Source organism: Cherax quadricarinatus, chromosome 29 (assembly GCF_038502225.1).
Source record: "Cherax quadricarinatus isolate ZL_2023a chromosome 29, ASM3850222v1, whole genome shotgun sequence".
Classification (NCBI taxonomy): Eukaryota; Metazoa; Arthropoda; class Malacostraca; order Decapoda; family Parastacidae; genus Cherax; species Cherax quadricarinatus.
This window is the reverse complement of record NC_091320.1, coordinates 17,236,452-17,247,687: the sequence shown is the minus strand read 5'-3', so window position 1 is coordinate 17,247,687 and position 11,236 is coordinate 17,236,452. Positions and strand designations below refer to the sequence as shown.

Here is an 11,236-nt window from a genome sequence, read left to right as displayed (position 1 = left end):
TGTTGTGAGAGTAATAAGTAAGGTTGTGTTTGGTGTGAGAGTAATAAGTAAGGTTGTGTTTGGTGTGAGAGTAATAAGTAAGGTTGTGTTTGTTGTGAGAGTAGTAAGTAAGGTTGTGTTTGGTGTGAGAGTAATAAGTAAGGTTGTGTTTGTTGTGAGAGTAGTAAGTAAGGTTGTGTTTGGTGTGAGAGTAATAAGTAAGGTTGTGTTTGGTGTGAGAGTAATAAGTAAGGTTGTGTTTGGTGTGAGAGTAATAAGTAAGGTTGTGTTTGGTGTGAGAGTAGTAAGTAAGGTTGTGTTTGGTGTGAGAGTAATAAGTAAGGTTGTGTTTGGTGTGAGAGTAATAAGTAAGGTTGTGTTTGGTGTGAGAGTAGTAAGTAAGGTTGTGTTTGGTGTGAGAGTAATAAGTAAGGTTGTGTTTGGTGTGAGAGTAGTAAGTAAGGTTGTGTTTGGTGTGAGAGTAATAAGTAAGGTTGTGTTTGGTGTGAGAGTAATAAGTAAGGTTGTGTTTGGTGTGAGAGTAATAAGTAAGGTTGTGTTTGGTGTGAGAGTAATAAGTAAGGTTGTGTTTGGTGTGAGAGTAATAAGTAAGGTTGTGTTTGGTGTGAAAGTAATAAGTAAGGTTGTGTTTGGTGTGAGAGTAATAAGTAAGGTTGTGTTTGGTGTGAGAGTAATAAGTAAGGTTGTGTTTGGTGTGAGAGTAATAAGTAAGGTTGTGTTTGTTGTGAGAGTAATAAGTAAGGTTGTGTTTGGTGTGAGAGTAATAAGTAAGGTTGTGTTTGGTGTGAGAGTAATAAGTAAGGTTGTGTTTGGTGTGAGAGTAATAAGTAAGGTTGTGTTTGGTGTGAGAGTAATAAGTAAGGTTGTGTTTGGTGTGAGAGTAATAAGTAAGGTTGTGTTTGGTGTGAGAGTAATAAGTAAGGTTGTGTTTGGGTACGAGAAAGTGTAAGGAAGGTAAAATAGGAGTTTATTAGATTGTTTTTATTATCCTTGGACTCGTAGTACAGTTTTCATGTGTCAGACCGTGACTTTTAAATCTCCATCAAACAAATGTACTATTGCTATATAGTATTGTAACCATTATGGGTTACAGGTCACGGTATAGTTTGGAATAAATTTATGAACATCATATGTATATGATGTGTAAATAAGAATCAGTTATTATTTATTGGTTGTAACGTGTCTTAACGAGATCAATAAAAAAAATAAATAAATAAATGATTTTATTTCTACAGACTGTGCGATAAATTCCTGCTGCAATTGCCCTTACCCTAATCCCCCCACCTTTTTCCTTCAAGCCCCATGAATAAAACAAGAAATCTGTCACAATGTACAAAATGGCTCTCTTTACAACCTCAGACACCCCCCTTACCTCTAAAGTTAGGGCACGCAGGAGCTCTACATTGCCCCCACCCATTAACTCTAGCCAGCCACACCCGTACCTGACCCAACTCCCTACAAAAATATACGGCATGAAAGGCTGTTTCCGATTCCTCACAATGTTCGCATTTCGCTTCCCTTACCAAACCCATCACACACAAAGCCTGCTTTGACGCTAAAATTCTCATTATAAACCTATAAACTAACTCCCTTACCCTCGGCATTAATCTAAGCTTCTGGAAATCATGCCAAATCGTACCCCAATCATACAAAGGGTATACCGCCACCCCTTGCATGATTTCTGGTTTCCTACTCATCTCTACTAACCTTCCCACCTTGAGCTTTTTTACCTCACCTATTACTAACATAACCCTTAGCATATTCTCACATTCCATTAAGTCCTTTCCTCCCCACCACCGTCGTACATCCCCCATCACCCTCCCAACCCTCACCCCTTTTACCCCCCCTCCCTTCCGTACCTCTGTTTAACATACATGGCCTGTACCCTCGGCCCTAGCATCAAAAGCTCTACTCCCCCTCTGCGCACATTCGTCATAACCACCTCTTAATCATGCCCGTCCAAAACCCCATATATAATGAAGCACCCTTCTCTGTATCTCCTTTATCTCCTGTTCTCGTAAAGGATACACCACTGCCACGTTCCACACTTTACTATAAACCAATGAATTTATTATTATTGCCCTTTGCATTAAAGTAACATCCTTCGCTCTTAGGTTCCTAATCCGTTGTACAACTTTCTCTCCCACCAATTCTGAATTCCTCCATCTAGCCTCTTGCTCATCTGCCATATAGATAATCCCACAAATTTTCAGCTGTTCAGTCACATCCCATCCTAACTCCACCCCCATTCTACCCCCCACCCAATCTCCTATCTCTAATAATTTTGATTTAGCTCTGTTGACACGCATGCCTGACGCCTCCCCAAAAACCTCATTACTCTCTCCATCTTTCGCAAACCTTCGACATCATTGATCAGTATTGTTGTGTCATCTACATCTACATAACCAACTACCCCTGTAAACCCCATCCCCTCCCGCTGTAATGCTGTTGCTTCCTCAACCATTCCATAAAACGGGTGTTGCATACATGCAAACAGAATTTGAGATATAGGACACCCTTGTCTCAAACCTTTCTCCATTTTCAACATGCTACCCAACCTACCATTAATTTGCACCTGAATCATGGCTTCTGCATACAAGGTCTTCACCCATTTTACTATTCCCTCCCCAAAACCCATAAGCCTTAAAGTGTCAACCATGTACTCCCTATTCACACCGTCATAAGCATTCTCTCAATCAATGCCCAAAATTCCACCCCCCTTACAACCCTTCAAAAATTCCCTAATTCGACTATGTCCATCCCTCATACTACAACCCAGAATCCCCAACTGACCCTTGTGCACCATACCACCTATCACCCTCTTCATCCTGTTCCCTAGAATCTTCGCAAAAATCTTATAATCCATACACATTAAAGATATGGCCCTGCACGTGCTCAGTGTTCTCCCCTCCCTCTTTTTCTTTACAAGCACGACCACACCCGTCCTTTGTGACGTTCCCAATTTCCCTTCCTTCAGCATACTATTCAATACCTGAACCAAACAAACATTTATGGTTTCCCAATGCACTCTGTAAAAATCATTGGAAAGCCCATCGATTCCTGGTGCTTTCCCCTTACTTAAATTGAACACTGCCTCTTTCACTTCTTCCATACTTATTATTCCCTCCAATCCCCCTCTGTCCTCCCCACCTTTCCACCAGGCCTTCACCCCTCCTCTTTCTTTATTAACTATCCCCACGTTACCCTTTCCTCATTTCCTTTTAAACCAATAGTCCGCATAATTACTTATCCCCTCAGTTGTCACCAACATTTGCCCCTTAGTATAACCTTCCAAATCGTCACTAACCTCTAAAAGTATTATAGTGGACTCCTGTTGTCTAATTCGAAAACTTCTTAACACACTACCCGACGGTTTATCTCCCCAGAGTACTGCATCCATCCCCGCCCTTACCCTTATTTCATCAAATCTTTCATTATGTATTTCCCTTAATCTCTCTCTTAGCCCTGATAATTCTTGAAAAGACTTCCCTCCTCACCCGCATAACACTCATTGAGCTGCTGCTCCAAATAATTCTGTAAACCATACCTCCACCTCGCCTCCTCCCTTCCTTTATATTTATAAAACCCCGCAATACCAGGTTTGACCCTATTTTCCCACCAATCCAAAATACTCCCTACCCCATCCCTTGCCCTCCACAATTGTCTCCACCAGTCTCTAAACTCTGCATTCACCATCTCACTCCTCACCAACCTCGCATTTAACTTCCAGAAACTTGAATATACCTTTAGCACTCCCTCCCAATCCAGCTCTACCAAAACTGCCCTATGATCCAAAAACCCTACATCCACTGTTTTTACCCTTCCTACCCTAACTGCCTCCGTTATATAAATCCTATCTAACCTTGCTGAATAAGCTCTCCTAACAAAAGTGAAATCAACTCTCCAAGCCCCACTCCCCTCCACGTCCCTCACCCCTACATCCTGTAAAACATTGCGTAACGACCGTAACACACAACCCGCCCCCCTTGGCTCCACGTCCCCCCCCCCTTATAACACAGTTCCAGTCCCCCCCCAATTACAGTGACTAGAGGTAAACCCCTTAAAAAATACACCAAAACGTCTCTCACAAATTCCTCTTTTACTTTGATTATATTCTCCGCTGGCATATAAACCCCAATGAAACATACTCGAGATGCTCCCCACTCACCATCCACCCTCACTACCCTCCCCCCCACTTCTTCCCACTTTATAATACGTAAGGGACTATTTTCCTTCACAGCCACTGCCACTCCCTCTTTTAACCTAACAGACCCACTTACATACAATTTATAACCTTTTAATGCCAAAACACAGCCTATCTTATAATTATGTTCTTGTATAAAGCATACATCCACATTATATCTCCTCAAAAACCATTCCATCCATACCCATTTCACTTCATTCCTCAATCCATTTACATTTACAGTTACTACCGTGAATTATTTTAAAAGTGGTGGTTTACCTTTTCTTCTTGGCACACACCCTCCTATACCGTCCTGCTGTATTGCGTCTTTCTTGACAGCTTGCTTATTCACTCCCCCTATACCTTCGTTATCCCTAGAACCATTAAACCCTTCATTACCCCTCCCCTCTTTCCCCTTATGACATACTGTACTTCCTTTCTCCAAGATTTTACTCCTGTTCTTTGTCCTTGAGTAAGAACGTCGTCCATCTCCGACATTCCTGCAGTTCTCTTACGAGAACTCCCCTCCCCACACACCTCGTCACCTGTCTTTTCCGCCCTATGGACTTCTGCCACAACGTTGTGCACATTAACATTAGTGTACACAGTATTCCTAAGCTCCAGATCTTGCTGCGCTGTTGCCTGCACGAGGTTACGCCCTTCATCCTCCTGTCCCTCCTCAACGTCATGCAAAAAGGAGCTTAGAACTGCCTCCAGCAAGCCATCCTGTTGGTCCGTGCCCTCCTCATCACTCACTCTCGACGTCGATGTCGTCTTTCCCTTATCAACCGTTAGTGTTACAACTTCCTCCATAGCCGCCTCAGCCCTATCCACTTCTTCACTCCAACGGCAAGGATTCTTGTTTGGCCTTACTCCTTCCTCCAACACCCCCATACCATTCCTCTGATGTAAGATCACTGGTACCTGTTCCCTCCGTCCAGCTTTTTTATAGCATTGGGCCGCCATATGTTCAAAAGATCCACATAATCTGCAAGTCTTCCGCTGCCCTGAGTAGTACACGTAGACCTGCGTCCGGAAGACCTCCAGAAGAATGTATGATGGAATTGGCTGCCTTAACGTCATTTTCAGCGTAAATGATCCCTCAGGTAGCCCCTCATAAGGTCCATTTTGCCACACTCCCATCTCAGCTAAGTGGATTTTTCCGTAGCTGCTAAACACTGCCATCACATCATGCTCTGTCGCCTCAAAAGGCACGTTTCGTACTTTCACCCACGTCACATAGCTGGACACATCATGTAAGCAGACTTCCACCATAGTGTTCACTGCTAGCCTTTTCTCTTGATATTTGTTGACTATGCTTGTGTAGAATCCTGCTTCTTTAAACTTAATGAAAATCCTTGACACACCATTTACTGCTAATCCATATAATTCTTCGTTTGGTATTCCATATACCTCACTGATGATCGCAGGCAGTAACACCTGCATTGTTGTTCCTGTAAGCGTGCGTGGCACGCTTACAGGATACATGCTGCTAGGTGAACTGGAACAGCAGGTATAAGGTGACTCACACCCAGGTACCTACTTACTAATAGGTGAACTGGGACAACAGGTATAATATGACTCACACGCAGGTACCTACTTACTGCTAGGTGAATTGGGACAGCATACATAAGGTGACTCACACCCAGGTACCTACTAACTGCTACTTGAACTGGGACAGCAGGTGTAAGGTGACTAACACAAAGGTACCTACTTACTGCTAGGTGAAGAGGGCCAGCAGGTGTAAGGTTATTCACACCCAGGTACCTACTTACTGCTAGGCGAACTGAGACAGTAGGTGTAAGGTGACTCACATCCAGGTACCTACTTACTGCTAGGTGAACTGGGAGAGCAGGTGTAAGGTGACACACACCCAGGTACCTACTTTCTGCTAGGTGAACTGGGACAGCAGGTATAAGGTGACTCACACAGAGGTACCTACTTACTTATAGTTGAACTGGGACAGCAGGTGGAAGGGAAATCACACCAAGGGACCTACTTGCTATTGGGTGAACTGGGGCATCAGGTGTAAGGTGACTCACACCCAGGTATCTACTAACTGCTAGATGAACTGGAACAGCAGGTGTAATACGAATCACACTCAGGTACCTACCTACTGCTAGGTGAACTGGGACTTGCAGGTATAAGGTAGCTCAGACAGAGGCACCTATTTGCTGCTAGGTGAACTGGGACAGCAGGTGTAAGATGACTCACACCCAGGTGCCAACTTACTGCTAGGTGAAATAGGAGAGCAGGTGTAAGGTGACTCACACTTTCTGCTAGGTGAACTGGAACAGAAGGTGTAAGGTGATCACACCGAGGTACCTATTTAACGTTAGGTGAGCTGGGTCAGCAGGTTTAAGGTGACTCACTCCAACGTACCTACTTACTGCTAGATGAAATAGGACAGCAGGTGTAAGGTGACTCACAGCCAGGTACCTACTTACTGCTAGGTGAACTGGGACAGAAGATGTAAGGTGAATCACACCGATGTACCTATTTACTGCTAGGTGAACTGGGACAGCAGGTTTAAGGTGACTCACTCCCAGGTACCTATTTACTGCAAGATGAAATAGGACATCAGGTGTAAGGTGACTCACACCCAGGTACCTACTCACTGCTAGGTGAACTGGGACAGCAGGTGTAAGGTGAATCACAGCCAGGTACCTACTTACTGCTAGATGAACTGGGAAAGCAGGTGTAAGGTAATGCACACCCAGGTACCTACTTCTAGGTGAACTGGGACAGCAGGTGTAAGGTGAATCACAGCCAGGTACCTACTTACTGCTAGGTGAACTGGGACAGATGTAAGGTGAATCACACCGAGGTACCTATTTACTGCTAGGTGAACTGGGACAGCAGGTTTAAGGTGACTCACTTCCAGGTACCTATTTACTGCAAGATGAAATAGGACATCAGGTGTAAGGTGACTCACACCCAGGTACCTACCCACTGCTAGGTGAACTGGGACAGCAGGTGTAAGGTGAATCACACCCAGGTACCTACTTACTGCTAGATGAACTGGGAAAGCAGGTGTAAGGTAATGCACACCCAGGTACCTACTTCTTGGTGAACTGGGACAGCAGGTGTAAGGTGAATCACAGCCAGGTACCTACTTACTGCTAGGTGAACTGGGACAGCAGGTGTAAGGTGAATTACACTCAGGTATCTAGTTATTGCTAGGTGTCCTGGGACAGCAGGCGTAAGGTGACTCACATCCAGGTACCTACTTACTGCTACGTGAACTGGGACAGAAGGTGTAAAGTGAGTCACACACAGGTACCTACTTACTTCTAAGTGAACTGGAACAGCAGTTGTAAGGTAATTCACACTCAGATACCTACTTACTACTGGGTGAACTAGGACAGCAGGTGTAAGGTGACTCACACCCAGGTACCTACATACTGCTAGGTGAACTGGGACAGCAGGTGTAAGGTCACTCTCCCAGGTACATACTTACTGGTAGGTGAACTGGGACAGCAGGTGTAAGGTGACTCACACCCTGGTACCTACTTGCTGCTAGGTGAACTGGGACAGCAGTTGTTAGGTGACTCACACCCATGTACCTACTTACTGTTAGGTGGCCTGGGACAGCAGGTGTAAGGTGTCTCACACCCAGGTAGCTACTTACTGCTAGGTGAACTGGGACAGCAGGTGTTCCTCCAACAGAGTCTGATTACATCATTTCACTGCTATTTCACCGGCTGCCTTTGTATTTGACTGTGTTGGTGAAACGTTTCAACAATAAAGATAATTGTCAGTATCTTACACCATTTTCAACATGACTGAATGAAGAAAACGAGACTGATGAATAATAAATGTTTTTCCGACTTTCAGAGAGATGAGGGTTGCCCACCTCTTGTTGCTGCTGCTGCTGCTGCTGGTGCTGCGACTCTCAAGGGTGAGCTCATTAAGAACTATTGTTTTGTCAAATATTACTCACACACAATTACATGGGGCCAGGAGTTATAACCCGATGTTACGACAGTACACTGGAGCCTAATGGGTAAAAGCTTTGTCTAAGGGAATATACAAAATATTAAAAAGTATAAACCAGCCTAGATCCACAAAGGTAACTTGACAAAAACACTAAACTTTAGGGTTGATTACCAGGAAGGACAGAAACTCACCTTTATAAATATAAACTATATTAATCAATGATATATACAGCACAAAACCTGCCTTCAATACATTTCACAAGCAATACACTGTTACACCTCTGCTAGTAAATTAAGGCTACGACATAAAGCAAGATAAACATGAGGCTAGGTACCAGAGGGGCCGTCATAACCCTATTCTCCAGTAGGCTCCTAGCCTCTTGTTAGTGCTCTATTAATTCAAAATCTTACCAGAACGCACTGACCCCCACTCGGACAACAGAGTCAGGCCTATGCCAGGGCCCATGTGAGCACAAATATAACCCAAAACCAGCCTATGGCCTGAAAATTACAACAAAATAATCCTATGTAGTTAACCCCATGCCAGCTTCATCACACCAACAACCTCTCTCCTGCGAAGCTTCGCCAGCAATTGCTAGACTAGTGATGCTACACAGCTCACCAAGTGTTCATGTCTATTATGTCTCACTGGCTGCTCAATATGCCTCCACTTAAGCACTAACACTATATTTATGGATCTTCACTACACTACAAACATTCCAAATAACAAATATATTAGAACAGTTCAATATCCGACATAATACCCTCACCACCAGACCACAGGTCTCACTCAGCTGTATCCACTTGGATGCAACGATCCAAAAATAGTAAGACGGAAAATTAACGTAAGATCTAGAGAAAGGAATTAACATCAAAAATAAGAAAACTTTATCATTACAACAAGCATTCATCCTTACTTTACTTGTCATGGTGCACTTTTCTTTTATACTGAAAGTCAAAATGGAAATTTATTACACATTCACTATCACCAAAATGAGCACTGCTAATCCGCAGACTTAAAAAACTCGTTTAACATTAAAATTTGAGAGAAAATGAGCTATTTGCACAACCCTTCCTTTGCAAAGGACTAAGGTAAGGTCCTTTAATGAGGCCCTGCTACTAAGGTGTACATCTGCAGTTGCCTGCAAATCAGTGTCCATCCCTGGATCATTTACTATATTAACAGTGGCTGCAGTAGATCGTTGATGATACCATTTTAGACAGTTTAGATGCATATCTCGTTCAGACTTCTGCTGCCCAGGAGTGTGAATTCTATAATTTTGGTCAGAAACGTTTTTCACCACCGTGTACAGCCCACTGTACGTTACTTTTAAGGCATTATCAGGCACCGGCTCCATTGCTAGCACCTCCTCTCCAACTTCAAGAGTACAATACGCTGCCTTGTGGCCAAATAGTCTCTTCATCTTGGTCTGGCTGGTGTGCAGGTTCTCAGATGAGCCAGACAGTCTCTGAAAGTAAGAAAAGACGCTAAGGAAAAGCATCACGATCATCACCTAGCCAATGTTCCTTCAAAACAGTCAATGGCTCCCTTACGTGGTGACCATAGATCAGTTCAAAGGGACTATAGCCTAATGATTCCCGAGCGGTGTCCCTCACAGCAAATAAAAGGAGAGGGATACCCTCATCCCAGTCCTTCTGGTACTGGGTACAATAAGCATGTAGCAGCATTGTCTTGAGATACTGGTGAAACCGCTCCACCAACCCTTGACTCTGGGTGATACGATGTAGAGGTTGTTATCTAAATATTAAATATCCCCAAAACTGTGCGAAAATGTTCAGATATAAAATTTGACCCTTAATCTGCCTGAATTTCCTTAGGGATCCCTAGTTAAGTAAAACATTTCACCAATGCTCTCAAGACCACGTAGCGGGATGGTCTCGAGAAACCTTGTACAAGAGCAAATAACAGTGATTAATTAGTAATGGATACCTATCTTAGTTTTGGGTAATGGTCCCACACAGTCCACAACCAGCTTGCTAAACGATTCTCCAACTGCTTTGATTGGGTTAAGTGAGGCAGGATTAATTCCCTTGTTAGGTTTTCCTCCCCTTTGACAAACAGGACATGACTCAGTATACTTACCCACTTGACTCCCATATCTGAAGCCAGTAAAAATGTTTGGAAACTTTGCCCATGGTCATTGTAATACCTAAATATCCTCCCATGGGAACATCATGACTCTGGCACCACCACTTGGTAGAGTGCCTCTATTGCTCCATCATAAGATACTTCATCAGATAGTCTTTTTCACTAAAACACCTGTGTAAAAAAATAATTGGTTGGGAGGCTGCCTTCTTGGTAACTGCCGATGACCAAATAGCCTTCAGGGTGTCGTCACACCCCTGGGCCTCAATCAGCTGTTCTCGAGTCGGAGTCGCCACTCAATCTAGGTTCCCCTACTCAATTTAGATCCCACCTGGGCTGGTTCATCACTATCCTGAGTCTCCTGCAGGCTAGACTCCAGGGACAGCTTTCCCAAACCCAAATCTTCTCCAGCATCAGAAGAATCAAGGAGAAGCACAGAAACTTTCTCCTTTGACATTTGCCTAGTTACAGCACACACTGGAAGCAGCTCAGGCACAGTAGCCCTAACTTTTTCCTCCCAAATTTGTGATTCTGGGTCCCTCCACACTAAGGGTTTCATACTTTCGAAAAGACACATAACATTACTACCTAACTGAAGGTGAACACCTTCAAAAGGCATATCCTGTGCAATACCTACTGGCAGGTAACCAGACTGGTAAGCAGATTCCATCCACATCCTATGAACTGAAGTCCTAATAGTGGATCCTGTAATCCCCTGTTAGAAAAATGTCCATCCCAGTGAAGATGTATCTTCTGACACTGATAATATAACCTTGTGAGACAAGGTGAAAGTACAACATCCATCCCTTAAATACATAACACCTTCTACCCTACCTTCATATTGACGCAAGGCCACTGTGGGTTTACTTGAAAAAAACCTTCATCCGAGGGTCTAAAACAGCTGGATTACCTGGTGTACTTTCAGGTAAAACTTCAATATTAGCTACAGTGCGTGTAGCTGGTGTACTTGAGAGGCCTGTGCCACACCATGGTTACTAAGCGTCTTTC

At 43.7% G+C, this 11,236-nt stretch overlaps 1 protein-coding gene across 2 annotated transcripts in view; it reads left to right on the top strand.

Annotated features, from left to right (window-relative positions):
- Positions 1 to 7,878: 7,878 nt before the first annotated feature.
- The window catches only part of LOC138853373 (probable basic-leucine zipper transcription factor Q), a 91,289-nt gene continuing 87,931 nt past the window's right edge, over positions 7,879 to 11,236 (top strand). For both annotated transcript variants that reach the window (XM_070089630.1, XM_070089629.1), the window contains exon 1: positions 7,879 to 8,084. In XM_070089630.1, coding sequence (XP_069945731.1) covers positions 8,025 to 8,084 — 60 coding nt within the window. In that variant the 5' untranslated portion in view covers positions 7,879 to 8,024. The remainder of the gene's footprint in view (positions 8,085 to 11,236) is intronic.